Consider the following 18,664-nt stretch of genomic DNA (forward strand, 5'->3'; position numbering starts at 1 on the left):
AAACTTTGGTAAGGATATGTATCCATCAGTAAGTTCTAGTTAGCAGAAAAAAGTGAGTGCATTTGGGGCACAAAGAAGTGTAAATATTAACCTACTGATGGCAGTGGGGATGTCTTAGCAGGAGATAGGAATTTGGGAGATCTAACCCATGGCCTGACATTGTCAAAACTGTCTAAACCTGCTTTAATGACTGGGAGTGGGTGGGAGGGGGACGGTTCTACCTAGCTTTCAGAAGATACTGGGATATTTATTTTCTCCCAGCTTCCTGGAGCTCTGGGAGCATTTAGGATCAGCTGAAAACTGATGGTGAATTAAGTATGTAACAGGAAATGAAGAGCTATCAAAGAAAATGTCTCTCTCCAAGTTCTGAGAGATGTCAGACACCAACATCAAGATGATGGAAAGCTTTAGAGTCAAATATCCCTGACTTTGAGCCATTAACTTGCTGTGTGATCCTATATGTTCTTCAACCTCTCTACACTTCAGTGTCTCTGTTAAACAGTTTGTTCCCTTAAAGAGTTGTGAGGATTGTTCAAATATGTGCATATATATATAAATGTGTACATAAGCAGGTGAAGAGACAAAATTAGGTGTCCCAACTATTAGATTTCTTCTCTTCCTTCCCCATCTTCAAGACTAAAAACACATATTATATTGGACCAATTAAATATCAGCAAGCTTAAATGGACGTTACTTGTCCTCAAGGATTATTTTGATTTCTCATTTTAAAATAATTTTTTAATTGAAGTATAGTTGATTTACAATGTTGTGCTGATCTGGTTTCTCATTTTTTGAAGTGTTTTATTGAAAAAACACATTCTACCTACCTCTACTCAACCCATTTACTTCTTGTGCCAACAGCATCCCAGTCAAGTAACCCTTTAAAGCTGTAAACATTCAGACTTTATTCCAGAGTTCTGTGGAGGACCAAGCACTATACCTGCAGGAAAGAGTGATCTACTCCTGCTGTGAGTCAGCTTTCTGGAAAGAATTGAGTTGCAGACAGGAAGGTGATTCGAAGATTCCCAAATACTTTGGGCTGAGGACTTCAGATTTTATTTGAAACAGATTCTCATAGCATCAAACACACCTTTATTCAAGTGGAAGTACAAAAAGCACATTCCTAAACCAAATGCATAACATGTGATTTTTACATTTCCTGCTATTTAGAGATTACTCAACCTGCTGTTTCATAATCACCAGAGGTGACTACTGGTGGTCTCTATTAGTAGGGTATACATGTTCATAGATAGGAAAGAAAAAAAAAAACATGCATTTTTTCATATGCTTTTACATTTAGATCAATTCATTTAGGTCCCTACCTTGTCCAGATGAGATCCTATGCTTGCTGATGGCTAAAAGGTAAAATACAGCGGTAGAACTACCCTAAAGCTTATTAGGCAGAAAAGGCTTACAAAGTAAGCAATGCATTTTTGTATTACTTGTTGAGGATCCCTAGTAAGTATTTTAACAGGTGAATTCAATCGCTGGGACAACTACTAGAGTTTTAAATAACACTTGCTTTATTCACAAAATGCTTAAGATGGGAAAATACAATCAAATACTTTGACATCATCTGCAGAATCATGAACTCTTGCTAGGTGTTATGACAGTGACCCTGATCTGTGGAGCCAATGTCTATCTATGATCAGTTTCATCAATCAAAAAAAAAAAAAGGTTCTATATGGCCTGTAGACTCTTGTAAAATACTATATATATATATATGATTTGTAAACAATTCCAAACAGATAATGAAGCAACTGTAACAGTTAAATGTTTACAGGCTTCTCTGCCATTCTTGAGATACTACACAAAAACCGCAATATCTGATGGAAGGCAGTATTCCTTTATGAAGATCTCTGATCTCTTAACATACGTTCTTTATGTTTTGCCCTATTGAAGGCAGACTTGAGTGTTCTGCTGGCCTTTAATGGACATAAACCATCCTGAACTTAGACATACAGAATAGACACCGAATATAGCTAGGCTACCACCAGTATTGTCATCTTCTAATGTTTTTCTCATCTCTCTCAGAAGGCTGTGAATGCTAACACAGCTAAGAACTTGGGCGTCACTTGAAAATGTTTCGCTTCTTGCCAGAGACTCAGGGGAAACAGAATCCTTCATACTCATGAACAGACAAGAGTGTGAAAACCCATTTCTTTTAAAGATATTTTGCCTCGGAAAGAAGGCACCCAAAAAGTAAGTAAGGACGGCATACCACTGGCTTAAAGCTTAAAACTAGGAAACCATCATTGAAAGTGCTTAAGAGAACGGAAAAACCAACATGAACCCAAATGCTGTGGCTGGAAAGGAATAGGATCCTCGGAAAAGAGCAGGCCTAAGAGTCTGTTTTGGAGAGAACTTTGGCTGAGAACAGTAGAAAAAGCTAAATGAGAAAAACTTTCCAGAAGTTATTGTTTTAACATTGGTATATTAATGTATCAGGGAAGCATTTATTGGACCATAAACACCAATTTCAGGAAAAATAAAAATGTTTATAGGCCACATTAAAATAAAAATAGCTTGATTTCCATAAATAAAGTATACATACCTACTTATAACACCTATTAAATAAAAGAATGCCATGAGAAAACAGCACTGCATTCACCAAGTCACTCCTCTGACTAGACTCTTCTGCAGTGAAAAAGACTGGGACTATGTATTAACTATTTTATACAAAATAATAATTTTCCCTTCAATATTTTTATATTGACTAAAGCCTGAAATATGGTGCTGAATGTTTCCACTTGCATTATATCAGACTCCAGTCTGGTGTGGACATTCTGATGATGAAAAACGACTTGAACTCCTACTAAAAGACTTGTCACATTTCCTATACCCAAAGGACTTCCCTTGGGTATGGATTCTTTGCTGCTGAATGACGGCTGGAAATATGGCTGAATCCTCCTGCACATACACATTACATTCATAGGTATTCGGCATGAAAAGAATCTGATGCTCAACAAGGTAGTTTCTTTGACTGAAGGCTTTTTCACATTCATACAGCAATGGAATTTTATTCCAGTATGAATTCTCCAAAGATACTAAGGTAGGAAAATAGCGTGAAGCATCTATCACATTCAATGTATTTGTAGGTTTTCTCATTGGTGTGGGTTTGTGGGTGTCAAGAGTGCAACACTGACAACTTTCCAATGTTTGTCACATTCAGGTTCCTCTCTGGTATGAATTCCTCGATGCTGAATGAAGGTTGAGCTGGGACCGAAGGCTTTACCACAGTCAGGACACATGTGATGGCTCCCTGGTGTGACATCTCATATGTTGAATGAGGCCTGAACTTGATTAAATGTCTCCCCACGTTCATTACATTCATAAGGTTTCTCTTTGGTATGAATACCTTGATGGTGGACAAGGTGTGCTCTCTGACTGAGGCTCTTTTCCCACGCATCACAATCAAAGGCTTTTTCTCTGGTGATGACTTCCTGTTGCAGGACAAGATCTGAGCTATGGCTGAAATTATCCTCATAATCATTACACTCATAGGATTTGTCTTTCCTATGCACTTTGTGATGCTGAATAAGGCATGCGGTTTGGCTGAAAGCTTTTCCACTTTCACTAGATTCATGCGGTTTCTCTGTGTGAATTCTTTGATGCTGAATAAGATGAGAATTCAATCTGAAGTCTTTTCCACATTCATTACACGTATAGGGCTTTTCTCTGGGACGAATTCCTTGATGTTTAATAAACGTCAATCCACAGTTATTGTATTCATACGACTTCTCTTCATCATGGACCTTCTGATGTTCAGCTTGGTGTGAGGTGTGACAGAAATCACTGCCACACACAGTACACCTACAAGGCATCTCTCTATGAACTCTCTGATGTTGAGTGAGGTGCACACTACGACTGAAGACCCTTTCGCAACTGCTACATTTATAAGATTTTGCTCTAGTGTGAATCCTCTTATGCTGAAGTATGTCTGAGCTCTGATTACAAGATTTGTCAGATGCCTCACAGGATTTATCAGATGCTTCACATTTATAGGGTTTTTCTCTAGTGTGTATTCTTTTATGTCGACTAAGACTTGAACTCTGACTGAAAGATTTTTCACATTCTTTACATTTGTAGGGTTTCTCTCTAGTATGAATTCTCTGATGTCTAGAAAGGGCTGAGCTCTGATGGAAGATTTTCTCACATGCATCACATTTATAAGATTTCTCAGTGGTAGGAATGCTCTCACAGTTACTAAGGTGGGAGAGTTCCATTAAACTGTCCTTATAATCATTACTGTGAAAATCCTGCGTTAGATTTATTTGTTCCTGTTTACCCGCTGAATTCTGGTTGAGGCTCACATCGTACTTATCAATGTCGTCAACATTCTGTATTCTAAGAACTCTCTGATCTGTATCAAGAGTAGAGTCCAGACTGAAGCTTTTTTCAAGTTCATTACATTCATTGTTCTTCTCACTGGTGAAGGTTTTCTTACTGATTGTTATTTGCCTAAACTCTCTCTCCAGGAAGAGAAATTTTCTTAGGATTTCCTGAAGCCGTTCTAATCTGTCCTCAGGCTTATACACTTCTCTAGTCTCAGGAACTTGGGCAATATCCTTTTTGAATCTTCCTACTCTCACTTTGTATGAATGTACTTCTTCTGGAATTTTCTGCTTAGGAATCAACAGCTTGTTCTCTTCTCTGGTCTCTCCATCTGATTCAATATATAAATAGAAAATGCAAATATAATCTGTACCCTGTGCTTAGAAAAAGAAAACTTAGAGGAGAAAACTAAATAATCTACAGTCTACCAGGGTAAGAGAAGTTTATTTACTTTGAAACATAGGCACAAAATCTCAACAGCAGATGTACAGGCATGAATAGGAGCAGTCAGGTAGGATCCAAGTGGTTCAGGGTGTGACAGAAACAGAGGGCAGGTTCAGCAGAGTAAGGAGATAACCAATTAAGGTGTTCAACAGAGATAACAGGGAACTAGTTCAACAGAATTATAGACAAGTAACTTGAATAGGGACCTACTACATCTTATGGATAAAGGACAAAATAACTGGAAAGAGTTCATCAAAAAAAAAGGGGAAAAGGAAAGAGCTCTTTATTCAGGGATACAGACAGAGCTCTTCACTGACTTCCAAAGCAGCTACAGCTTGGCTCAACAACTAGACTCTACTTCCCAGCTAGTTCATCTGATTGATTCTGCCTTACTCACCTGAGCAGTCATCTCTTAAGACTTCTCTATTCTTAGTTTCCAGATCAAAGACTTGTAGATCTTGTTCCAGCTGGGAGATCCCATCAGGCTTGAAAATTGGAAATCCTGCTCACAGAGAAGGAAATGGGATGTGGCATTTTATCCCCAAATACTACATTTTTCTCTTAATTAGTGGTTAATGAAGAGAGAAAGTAAATTCTTAGAAGACATTAGGAAGGCCTGGGGAGTGAGAAAGCCAAAGACCTTCAACACAGAATTCATGTTTGTGCTCTAGAAAGGGGTATGCTAAGGAGCATTTAAACATACTCAGTTAAAAATATTCATTTAAACATACTCAGACCAGGGAATTTGTGCATAAGTGTGTACCTGTCTTCACAGAAATTATCATTCTTACTCTTTACCGACTGCTTATAGATCAATCTTTGTATCAGACCCAATGTATACGTATTAGACCTAGTCAAAATGGAGGGTGTCAAAATATGACTCTGCTGGACTAGAAGAAGGTCAATTCTCAGGCACCTGTTGTATGGTGAGCTTAATTGTAGCAATAAAATCAGTGAAGACTGAATAAATACTGCAAGGACCAATTTCAGAAAATAATTCATTTTAGGGCATATGAGGAAACAAGTAATAATATGACACATCCTTACCCCTTAAGAGCTTATACTCTTGTTCAACAAATGTTTATGGGGTGCCTCCTACATGCAAAGTATGTAGGAAATAAGAGCCCAAGCAGATACAGTCCATCCCCTCAAGGACCTTACACTCTAACTGCAGAGACAGATACAACTTACTATAATATTATGTAGTGAGGAAAGTGCAATAAAAGTGCATTTTCACATAAAATGGTCTTTCTCTGGCTTGCCTAATGGACTGCTAAGATCTAATCTCTTTTATTTATTATTTTTTTTTCTAATCTCTTTTAAAGCAAAAGCAAGAGGCAGTCTGCTTCTGAGGGGAGAACTATTACAGTATCAAAGGGGCAGTTTTTACATGTACTCAGCCCACAAAGTTTCTAGTAGCACACATGCAAGGTCTCACTCAAGCCCCTCATCTCCAAAAACCCTTTCTCTTCATTTACTGAATGTCTACAGAACGTATTATTTGTTCCTATCCTGTGCTGTACTTAGTCGCTCAGTTGTGTCTGACCCTTGGAGACTCCACGTACTGTAGCCCACCAGGCTCCTCTGTCCATGGGGATTCTCCAGGCAAGAATACTGGAGTGGGTAGCCTATCCCTTCTCCAGGGGAACTTCCCGACCCAGGAATCAAACCAAGGTCTCCTGCATTACAGGTAGATTCTTTACCAGCTGAGCTACCTGGGAAGCCCCCTCCTATCCTGACACATTTCTATATAATGGAGTTTTATAGACTTTTAAAAACTGTTTCTTGGTATTATCATTCCTATTTAATTTATAAACTTTGATAACAGGGACCATGTGCATTGTATTGTGCCCTTCTTTTGACTCATTTACTTAAGAGCTACTCATTGATGGCTAATTTTGTGTCTAAAGTGTCAACAGATAATCAAGGTTTTAAAAAGGGTTCTGGGCCTGAAAATTAATAAACCAACAGCTGTCCTATGAGATTCCATGTGAGAGTCTATGAGCAGGGAGACCAGAATAGATATAATAAAGGCATTTACTGTGTTTCTGAATTCTCTTGGGCATAAATAGAGTCAATTCTCCTTCTAGACACTTATTAATTTAGTTAAGATACTCTATGTCAAATCAAATAGTTTTTTCAAGTTAAAAAAGAAAAAAGGTCATGAAGCAGCAACTACCCTGCTCAAAATTCTGATAACACAATTTGCATCTTTTAATAGATATTTATTAAGATATTTCTAAGTATTTGATAATCAAAATTAATTTCTGTTACTTATTCTTTGACGTGAAAAGTGAAAGCTTTAGTCGCTTAGTCGTGTTTGACTCTTTGCAACCCCATGGACTGTAGCCCGCCAGGGCTTCTCTGTCCATGGAATTCTACAGGCAAGAATACTGGAGTGGGTTGCTATTCCCTTCTCCATGGGATCTTCCTGACCCAGGGATCAAATCCAGGTCTCCTGCATTGCAGGCAGATTCTTTACCATTAGAGCCACCAGGAAAGCCCCTCTTTACTCTGCATCTACATTTAAATCACATACACACAATAAAAAATCCCACAATCTTCATGTGGGATTAGGAGTTTGATTTTAGACATGTGTTTAAGGTAATATGCAGGAAGGTATAAAAGAGAATGCCTAGCAGTGAGAGATACAAGACTGCAATTTAGAAAAGAAAACAGGATTCAACATACAGGCTTAAACTTAAAAGTCACTTGTATCATCAAAATATTAAGCTAAGATTCACTAAGCTTTGGTAGGTGCCAAGTGTCATTCCAAGACTCTTATAAACTTTCACTTACTCAATACTCACCACACCTTCATGAGATAGGAATTATTACTGTGCCAATTTTACAAATGTGAAAACTAAGACTCAGAGAGGTTAAGTAACTCACCCAAGGTCATGATAACTAGTGAAGCCAGGGCTCAGACACTCTTATTTCAGAAACTGGCCTTTAAATAATCTGCTAGTAAAAAAATAATGATTGTGAATGATATCTATCCCTTCCTCTAAATATGTACAGAAAGAGAACAGAAGACCAGCATAGTGACAATGAAGCAAAAGGTGAAAACAATAAAAAGAACAGAGAACCTGTAATTAGAACAATACATGGAGAGTCAGGATCCAACAGATTGAGAATCATGACTCTTTTTTTTTTTTTTTTTTTTTAAAGAGACAGGGTCTCACTATGCTGCCCAGGCTGGAGTACAGTGGCTATTCACAGGCGTGATCCCACTACTCATCAGCACGGGAGTTTTGACCCGCTCTGTTTCCAACCTGGGCCAATTCACCCCTCCTTAGGCAACCTGGTGGTCCCCTGCTCCCAGGAGGTCACCATATTGATGCCGAACTTAGTGCGGACACCCAATTGGCATAGCGCACTGCAGCCCAGAACTGCTGAGCTCAAGCGATCCTCCAGCCTCAGCCTCCCGAGTAGCCGGGATTACAGGCGCGCGCCACCACACCCGGCAAGAATCATGACTCTTAATTAAAACGGATGTAAGAGAACATGTCAAAGAAATGAAAATCTCTTTATAATAAAAATCCAAACCACTGGGCACAGTCTGAGTAATATTCAATTTGAGAAAATTCCATTATAAAGAAATAATTGAACACTCTCCTGAAATTTGTTTGTATTGAGAAATCTGATCCAAAGCTCACTCTCTTACTGTCCTTTCCAAAAAAAAAAAAATTTAAGCAACTACCACTAGCCCTGTACTTACATACATAAACTAATTTAATCCTTGGCACAACTCAGAAAGCAGACATTATTTTTCATGTTTTATAGATGAAAAAAATCATTATAATCCATTTAAATAATCTGCTCAATCACAGGCAAATGGACCTCACAGTTAATATTCTTTCCAATCTATAAGAGTCACAGAGAGCACTAAAGTAGGTTTTCTTACCACTGGCCTGAATGCTTTTTTCCTAGATTAAAGTCAAAAATCTATGCTTTCAAAATATGCATTTATCTAAAATTACTTATTTTTTATCAAAACATTTTGATTTTTTAAACTGCAACCTTGATAGTTTTCTAATTTTTAACTTCATCTGATCTTTAAAAATAACATTTAAAATTCACCTCATTGTTTGTTGCCTGTATCAGTGCTGTGCTAAGATTTTAGCCATCTGAAAGCTTCTTGCTTCTCTTCCTGATCGTTAACACACAAAAATCTCTCCTTAGCAATACATTCTTGTGCAGATACCTATTTACAATGGAATGTATCCTTTAACAATTTTTTCTTGAATGCATGCCCTTTCTACTCCCAAACTGTATAAACTCACGCCTGCCTGTCCAATTTATTGTGCCTATTTTAAATTATCATCAGAATACTGAGCCATAAAAATATACAAAACACCACATGTGGTTGAATTGACTGTCCTAAGGTATAAAACAGTGAAAAAGCATGGGCTTTAGAATCAGATCTGAGCCCCTAACCTAGCTTTGACCCTGAGTAGATCACTTAACTTCTCTTAGCCTCAACCACCTCAGGTAAAAAACAGAATAACATCTGCTGAAAGAGTTACAGTAAGGATTAAGTGAGAGATACATTAAGTACCTAATATCAATGAATAGTTGTGGCAGTGAGAAACATTCCACACAAAATCATTTCTCTCCTCATGACATTGACTTCAAAAAGGAAGGGCTATGTGCCAAACATTCGTGATTTACCAACTCAATCATCACCCAGCAGTTCTGGTAAGCAGGTTTCTAATGCTATCGTCTAAGAGGGCATCTGCCACACTGCCCCATGTGAAATTCAATCCATGTCCTTTTCCTGATCTGAATCTCCAGCACTAAGTCACAGATAATTTCCCTTTGGGCATGACCCCCAAGCCAGTAATTCACTCACTGTCAATAGTATATGCTTCTTTTTAAGATTAAGTAACGAAAATTTTGCCTAGTGTTTTATTACTCTGTTCCTACTCTGTATATTTACTACTATGTAGTGGAAGCACTTAACCAAAAGACCAAGGCTCTGATATCTGTGACAAATACAGCCCAGAGGTTCTGTCACGGGAAAAAGATATGAATTGGAACCCACAGCTGCTAAGTCAGAGGCTGAGTTATAAAGTGCTTATTTTACAATGCCAAACATTAAGCTAACTACAGGTGGAGTTTGCTGAACCCCCAAATATGAAAATGACTTCCCAAAGACTGTCAAAAATAGACAGTCCAAAAAAAAGACAGCCTCAAGGAGAGGCTGGGCACTTGGTCAAAGAGCAAGTTGAGTAGTAGAGTTTCTTGTATGTAATTGTGCCCAGCATGTGTGAGTGTACAAACATGTCCTGTGCATGTGCAGAGATGACAGAGGAAGTGGGATCAAATTCAGCCTAACAGTAAGCTGTGTTATTAGGCTGAATGAAGTATTAAGAAGATGCTTTACTTCAAAAAGTAGACAGGTAAACTGTTGGAAATTATGTAATTATTAGGTAAAATTAACAGTAATTTACAATTACATATCACTTTATAACTTACAAGTTGTTAAATATACATTAGATTTAATAGCCTGAAAAAAACTGAATTCTTCTGCCCTCCCATTTCCCCTCCATCAAAAAAGTCTTTAAGGAACACTTGATCCGGGAAGATTATATAAATGCATCAATCTATACAACACTGTAAAGAATAAAGGAGACAAAGATAGGACCCTGGAGGGGGTCACAGGGATTTAAAGGAAGGAAAAGACTAGAATGTTAAACATGAGGAAGGCCCAAGGGTCTCAAGAGATTCAGGCAACAGATGGGGCAGTTTGTGTTCACTATGGAAAAGGAGGGGCACACAACATGTGTTTCACAGTCTAAAATAACATGGAAAGGTCATAACTGAAGAGCTGGAGTCGAACTCTGTGGTTTCTGAGAACACAAGTCGATGACCACCAACCATGGCTTCTGAATGAACTCAAAATTCAGGGTTCAAAATTCTGGTTGCAATGGAGGGCATCCTTGGCCCTTGGAAATTTATCAAAGGTCATTTGAGGAGCTGCAATTTTACACAGTGGTAGCCTCCTGGGAAACATCTACTCCATCAATCAAGTGTTAAGATCTCACAATCGTGGAAAAGGAGTTTCCGAGCGGGGACGAGCACTATCGATGGGATGCAGACACCTGGGCCATCTCCTGGAGATTCCTGCTGAAAGGATGGCAAGTGTTTCTCCAGAGAAAGCACTTGCCTGGGTATGACTCAGGGCCGGGCAGGAATTCACACTATGAATCCGGGTGGTGGGAAGGCGGAGAAGTATGCCTACAAAGATCAAAGAGCCAGGAATGGAAAACACACTACTAACCTTCCCAGTGGGCAGGCTGCCTCCCCACAGACAAGAATTAATCAAAGAGACAAAACAACACCCTGGATGCCACCAGCACAGGCAAAGCAAAAAAGAAAAAAAAGAGAAAGAAAAGAGAAAGTGTGATTAAGTACATACATAACAAAGAAAAGAGGCGCAGAGACAGGCCAAAAAAGAGGAAAAGGAGCAATGTTCACACCAAGGCAGGTGCTGGCAGCTCCCCCTGATGCTTCTCTAGAGCACTACAAGTTGCCTCATCTCAACTGCCAACTGCACCATCCAAATGACAAAGGAGAGACTTGGTCTTTAAGTGTGAGACTGCTACTGCTTGGGTGAAGCAGGATTACTGTCTGGATGACTCACTGAAATGTACTGGCAGTGAGTTATGCCTTGAGATCAAGCCTCTGAAATTCTGCCTGCTTGCAGATGAATTTAGGGATCTTAAGAGGTGAGGGATTACTCAACGAAGATTTTAGCCTATGTTAAAAAGAAAAAAAAAGGCATTTCTTCTTCCAAGAAAAATGGGAAACTCTCAGATACAGGGACACTGAATTACCAAGAAGAAAATTGTCTGGTTGTGGGTTGGGAGGCCCTAGAGTCCCTCTCATAAAAAAGGGAAAGATAGGGAAATTGAGAACTCGCAAAGCACCAGCAAGTTTCCCTTTAGTAACAGGGAACAGATGCCCCACAAAAGCAATAAACATTAACTGAGGATAAGGAGTAGAATGTCTCCTCTTGACATCCCCAAAGGAAACCCACTCCCAGAGGAGATGACCTTAAAGATTGAGGTCTCAAGAGGTTCTAAGACCTGGAATTTGAGCCACACTCAGAGACCTCACAACTACTCAAAAACAAGGAAGTAAAGAAACCCTAATAGGTAAACTGAATAATAGGAAAGGCAATCCTTACCCAGTGAGACCAGGTTCCCATAATTCTCTAACATCACTTCTCTGTAGAGAGCCCTCTGAACAGGGTCCAGGCATCCCCATTCCTCTCGAGTAAGGTGCACAGCCACATCCTCGAATGTCACAAATTCCTGAAATAACACAGCCTGGCTGCTCTGGCGAAGGCGGCCAACACACCATCGCGGCCAGAGAACAAAGATGACACAGAGGGTCTGCAGTGTGCATTTACGTTGGAAAGGAGGGAGAACAGAGGAGCATCTTGGGAATAGGTTCCACAACCCTTTAACATCTAATAAGCACCCATGATAGCACCAAGGATAAAGGAACAGTGTTTACTGGTGGTATTGGGGAGACGGAAAGGTGGTTTCTGTCAAGTCCGGCTCTCTGAGGATGATAGGCACCCAACCTGTGATCTGCTATTAAAAAAAGATCTCCAGGCAAAGCTTATGGATGGGATGAGGAAAAGGGCCACGCTCAATCAGCAGCAATAGTCCCTGAGAAAAAGCAGAGGGTTCCTCAGCTCACCTGGTACCTGGCTGTCAGGAGCGCAGCTGCCTGGTCTCCTGGGCTTCCCTCGTGGGGAAGAGAAGACACCTGGGGAACAGGTGGAGCTGAGGGAGGAGAAAGGAGCCAAGAGTGAGAGCAGCCCTTCCCAGGGAGCCCTCACAAGAGAGTCAGTGGGACCCTTCTTCACATCGACATTACAGTAAAACCAATGAATGTTTATCGGATACTGAGTTTGTCCTGCACTATCCTCAACACCTGCATGCCCTCCTTCCACATGTTTAGACCCATCATTCAGGATTTTACTATGAAATCTCATATTGCACTACATCCCCACATCATGACATAAATGTCATGTCAAAAAAGTGAGCACCATTACCTGTTTTGCAGATGGGCAAAGCCAAGCATAAAGGTTTGCAGTGACTCATCCAAGGCCATGGTTATTCAGTAGACTTCTGACCCTCTCCCAGACACTGCTCTGTAAACTTTTGAGAATGAGCACCGTCTCTGCAACCAGTGTGTAAAGCCCCCAAGAATAAGGAATGGTCATCTGTTTCCTCATAATCCTTTCTACACTCGAACAATGCCCCACAGCACTCAAAAGACCATGGCATTCAGTTGGTGTTCCTGACAGACAGGTTATTTCAGGCACTGCAGTTGGCCACAAGTAAATCTCAGACAAACTTCATACAAAACAAAGGGAGTACAAGACAGACCAACCTATCTTTATAACACATAAAAATGTTATTTTACAGTCTGTATGTGGTATGTATACACTGCTCTAAGCCTGTGCTCAACCCAGGAATTAAATGGTTGCTTTCTTGATCAAAATTAGAGCAGTCAAAAACACTGCAGTTGCAACATAATGGCAGCTGGTAAAGCACAAAAGGTCAAGGAAGGAAGAAACTAAGTTAAAGGAACAGGGTTAGGGACAGGCCCTAAATCTAAGAGGAAGTGAAAGCGAGGCAAGGACTGTGAGGGGCAGCAAAAGCAGCATTTCTTCTAACTTATTCTCAATGTGGTAACTGGGATGAAGTGAAAATTATATGAAAGAAAAAAGCCTGAATAGAGTGAGTGAAGACCACTCTGCCTATTAAAGAAGGACAGGCTGACCTCCACAGAGGGGCCCCAATCAGGACTGAACTGAGCCACATCTGTCCCTCCCTGCTAGACCTCCCTCTAGGGGCCATCCTCTCATTGAAGCCCCGGCCTCTCTCATCCCAGGCCCAGGAGTCCCTCTACACTCCCATTCTCCTGGATGGAAGTATTCTCTCTGCCTTACCCCCAGTGAGTCCCTGTTCCATGTCGGTATCCTGCACGAACTGAGGCTCTGGGGACAGACCCTCAGAATGGGTCTCCAAGGACTGAAACTGGACCACTGGAGATTCTGCTGCTTCCTGGGCTGGTATCTCCTCCATCACTGTTCTGGAGGACAATGACCATCACTGCGGAGTGAGATGAGGAGAAATGATTGTAACAAGTTAAAATAGCCATCATTTGACACCTTCATGACTTAACAAAGTATCTTACACACTGCAGACACAGTGAAAATAGTTAATAACAATTAACCACCTAAATATAGAGCAGAAAGAAAAATGGACATCATTCACTTTCAGATATTTAAGAACCATGTCATATGGTCCAAGTTTACAGGTTTATTTGAACTTCACTAATTCTGAACTTGTGGAATTTTTTAAAATAAAGACAATTTAATAGTGTAGAGATTTCTGTGGAAATTCAAAATACCTGAAATTTACAAACTTCTTTCAAGGATCAAGTGTGTACCCAGTGAAATACATTAATTCTCGAGAAATGCATTATTACTTGTTATTTTTTAAAGCAAGACCCTGAGGAATTACTTGGTAAACACTCTGTCAGCCCATTCTGAATTACTGAGTGGCCCTGAGTGAATGAGTAACTGAAAGTCGCTCAGTCGTGTCCGACTTTTTGCGACCCCATGGACTACAGTCCATGGGATTCTCCACGCCAGAATACTGGAGTGGGTAGCCTTTCCCTTCTCCAGGGGATCTTTCCATTTCAGGGATTGAGCCCAGGTCTCCCGCATTGCAGGCGGATTCTTTACCAGCTGAGCCACAAGGGAAACCCTGACTGATGACTAAATTCCACTTTGGGGGTCAGACCCTTCGACAACTCAGACTAGGTGGGCAAACCTCTTCCCACGACCCTGACAGTAACAGGGAAGGGCTGCGACTCAAACAGGTCGGACTGGTTGTCCTTCACACCAAAGGACGCAGCAGGGCCCCGTCCCCCTTCCACACCCTCAGAAAGGGCCCTCACGCCCTGCCCTCAGAAGGCCTCGCTCGGCGCTACCGCCCTCCCACTTCTCTGCTCTGTCAAGAAACGGCCCGAAAAGGGCGAAGCGGGCCCCGGAAACCCATCTCACAGCAAGCCACGGTCACTGGGTCCTGATGGCCCAGCCCTTCGTCCGCCGGGCGTCGGGGCGAACCCTGACTGAAGAGAAACTGGTTGTCGCACACCGGCCCTGCGCGCTTCTGGGGACGGGAACCGCCGTCGGCCGGAGCCAGCAGACTCCTGCTCCTCCCCAGGAGGCTAAACAAGGCGCCGACCCAACGCGACCTCAGGACGGCTTCCGGGGACTCACCAGGGTGGAGGGGAGAGCCGGGCGGCTATCGCGTCGCGGACACCAGTGCTCTCGAAGCCGCCCCAGGGTTTGGGGCGGGGGAGGGGGGGTCGCTCTAGACTGCTCGGAGGCTGCGCTTCTCGCTGGCACTTCCGGAGGCGGAGTCCGACAGCGGGGGCAGGGAGGGCCCCGGATGAGGGCCCCGGATGAGGGCCCCGGATGAGGGCCCCGGATGAGGGCCCCGGATGAGGGCCCCGGATGAGGGCCCCGGATGAGGGCCCCGGATGAGGGCCCCGGATGAGGGCCCCGGATGAGGGCCCCGGATGAGGGCCCCGGATGAGGGCCTCAGGAAACCGAGGCGCGCTTCCAGAGGCTTTTACGTGTCCTGTTGCCGGTCTCACCCTCCTGCTGACCCTGACTGGCCACTCTAACCAGTACACCGATAGTGACCGCAGCCGACCCAGATTTGGGATGGCGCCCCCGCTGGCCCATCCCTGGCTCCAGCCAACCCTCAAGACTCATCGCAGGGTGGTGGCCCTTGCGCTTGGGGGTGGGTGGGTATGAGAAATGAGGACCAATGGCCCACCTAGTGGTCCGACTTCCATGAATCAGCTGGTCGGAAGCTAGCTCAAGGGTACAAACACGCTAATTAAAGCCAGTGTTGAAGGCGCTTCGGTGATATGAAGACCTCAGAAAATCCTAGGATTGAAATATAACGCGGTTCTTGGGGGAAGGTAGGGGCACTGAGCAAGCTGGAGTGGGAGAGAGACTGGAAAAGTGGTGTGTTCCTGATGGAAAGGGCTGTGCAGAAGCAAGGATGGACAGTGTAGGAGCATGTGAACAGGCAGTCCCAGGGCTGGCACAAAAGCCCCTGGGCCATTGTGGTCTCCTGGATCCTTAGGGGATGTGATGTCCTGTGGTTGAGCTAGGTCCACCAGGAACTGGCAAGTTTCCTAAAGACTATAAACAGTGATTTGAAAGGGACTTTAGATACTTTTCCTTTGTTTAGGCTCCCAAATCAGGTATTACCCTTTAATGATGTTTGACATTTCCGATTAAAAATAAGAAAAATCAAGTGTGACCGTCTCCGTGCTTTTTCAAACTACATAAGCCTCTGGAATACTCTTATATGCCTTCCCTTCCTTTCTTCTTCGAGTATCTCAGGGATCTAAAACAACTTCTTTCAATGACATAGCCTTTCTAGTCTACAGTATTTGTCACAATGGAGTCAGCATCACAGATAAGAGATTCGTTGTTTCAAAAAATAAATAAAGCACTGCTTAGTCAATTGCTTATTGGACAGCTCCGGTTGAAAACTTTGTGTGTGTTGAACGCAACTACGCTTCCTGTTGATGTCTGTTGTTCCTGTTGAGATCCCCGAGACAACAGACGACACATTACTTCCTGCTTGTCATTAACAACTCAGTAAGAACTAGGTCGCTTGCCCAACGGGCAACAAGTCAAACACTGAGAAAGTGAGGTTTGCAGCAGAGAGTTTATTCACAAGACAGCTGAGTGAGGACGCAGGAGAACAAATCTCACATCTACCTCCCTGTAGATGAGGGACGTGAGATTTTTACGGGATAAAGAAGCAGGGGTCTTAGGTGTGGGGAAAAGTGAGGTAATCAGTGTTCCACACAGGCCTATCAGTTACACGGTTCATAATGGGATGCAGGTTACAAAATATAAGCACTTAGGGACTTCCCTAGTGGTCCAGTGGTTAAGACTCCTCGCTCCCAATGCAGGGAGCCTGAGTTCGATTCCTGGTCAGGGAACTAGATCTCACATATCACAGCCAAGTGTTCAAATGGCACAACTAAAGATTCCAAGAGCTGCAACTACGATTTGGAGCAGCCAAATAAAAAGGATTTTTAGGTGAATAGTAAAAGATGTAATTACTGTGATTGCATTTGACAGCCAAAATGCCTCAAATTGTAATTCCACTATTATCACTCAGAAAACTCCCTGGATACATTAGCCAAGCTCAGAATCTTGTAACTATTTAGTATTGGAAAGAATACTTGCTCCCCAATGAACAAATATTTGAAAATACCATCGACTGAAAAAAATGCACAACTTAAAAGTCGAGATTTATGTTTCATTTGATGGACAAAATTAGGAACTTGAAGCCTGGAAAACAGCCTCTCAGGTGACTCTTGAGGGACTGCTCTAAAGATGTTAGGAAGAAGCCAGATTGTGTAGAATTTTGCAACAACAGCCAGGTAGCCAGAACATCAAAAGACTACCGTTAATTAAAACCAGACATCTCACATTAATGATTTTAGTGCCTTCCTATATGTGAGAAGATGCAGGAGACTGGGCTCTTTGAAATCATTACTTTGATATGCATCTTAACTTTCCAAGGCCATCCTAACTTTTTGTCCATCCCAAACTCCCTCAGGGTGCACAGCTGGGGGTGGCTGCAGTGGCTGCAGGTTTGCTGGGCCACACCTTCTGTTTACTGCTCTGGCAGGCAACCTTTTGCCACACGACCATTCAAGCAGCAATACCCAATCAGGGTACCCAGAGAAGCAACCACTTTGGTTTTGTGAAACCACTCATCCTCAACTTCACTTTGATCTTCTGTCTACATTTTTGCTTCAATGCCTCTGCCATAGACACAGACACACAATCACTATTATTGTTTGACAATACCTAGAATTATTACAATACCTGCCATCAATAAGAAAAAATAGAACCGTGTAAGTTCCTGAACGGGAAGTACTGAGTGAAACTTAACCCCTTTTTCCCCGCCGGGAAAAGCTGAGCTTAGAAAAGACATCCCCGAAGCCCGAACCATGATTGGGGAAGAAGGACCAAAGTCCTCCGCGAGGACCACCCCCGCACCCCACGCAAAGCGCAGCGCAGACCCGGAAGGCCGGTGTTGACGCACTTCCGGCTTTTGTGACACTCTGGGTTCTGGCGAACGGAGGGACTGGGAACTGGTCCACTGCCCCTTGATCCCCAGAGTCACCTCCCTTTTCTATCCCAGCACCCCGGGCTTCTCCAGGGTTCACGGTGAGAGGCGGGTCCGGCCGGGGCGGAGGGGCGTGGACGCAGGTGGACGTGGAAAACCGTGTTCCGTGATCCCGCTCACCACGCCGGTCTCCGAACGGGGTGGAGGGTCGTGTCCCTGTCCTTGGTCCCAGCCTCCGCCATAGGAAGCGCCGTCTCCCTGCAGAGACAGCCGCGGATCCTTGGCTTCTAAATTGGGAAGAGATACCTATGGGTCCGAGAGGCGGCAGCCTGCGTGCCCCATCCTCGCCCTTGGTTTTCACCCCCAAGGGGTCGGGGACAAATGACTAGTCTAATTTCTGTGCTCCTGGGCTTACCCCATTTCCTTTCCTTCTGGTGAGGGCTTTTTCCCCTGGTGATCTCGAGGTGTAAAATGAGGACGACCCCAGAAGCTACCAAGATCCGCGTTTTGTTTTGTTTAGCGGACAAGTTTGTTAAGCCTCGTGTTTACAGATCATCCGCTCACCCTCAAATCCACCACCGTGAATGGCTGTGATTAAAGAATGTTTGACGCCTAGTGAATAAAGTGATTCGAGTGCAGCAGGAAAAGATTACATACACTTCACCCTCTTC

At 42.7% G+C, this 18,664-nt stretch overlaps 1 protein-coding gene across 8 annotated transcripts; it reads right to left on the reverse strand.

The window, feature by feature from the left end:
* ZNF655 (zinc finger protein 655) lies at nucleotides 1,015-15,513 on the reverse strand. Of its 8 annotated transcripts, none has more exons than XM_018039874.1 (6): nucleotides 15,098-15,236; nucleotides 13,757-13,919; nucleotides 12,496-12,581; nucleotides 11,975-12,101; nucleotides 5,177-5,281; nucleotides 1,015-4,666 (listed from the first exon to the last, which is right to left on the reverse strand). In XM_018039874.1, exons 2-6 carry the CDS (start codon nucleotides 13,890-13,892, stop codon nucleotides 3,276-3,278), a joined length of 1,845 nt encoding a protein of 614 aa, XP_017895363.1. In that variant the 5' UTR covers nucleotides 13,893-13,919; nucleotides 15,098-15,236; the 3' UTR covers nucleotides 1,015-3,275. The 8 variants fall into 8 exon arrangements, with proteins under 8 accessions (XP_017895363.1, XP_017895368.1, XP_017895364.1 ...); XM_018039879.1 differs by having other exon boundaries at nucleotides 11,975-12,120; nucleotides 15,098-15,235; XM_018039875.1 differs by lacking the exon at nucleotides 15,098-15,236 and adding an exon at nucleotides 14,879-15,085.

This window comes from Capra hircus, chromosome 25, assembly GCF_001704415.2.
Source record: "Capra hircus breed San Clemente chromosome 25, ASM170441v1, whole genome shotgun sequence".
In the NCBI taxonomy this organism is placed as follows: domain Eukaryota; kingdom Metazoa; phylum Chordata; class Mammalia; order Artiodactyla; family Bovidae; genus Capra; species Capra hircus.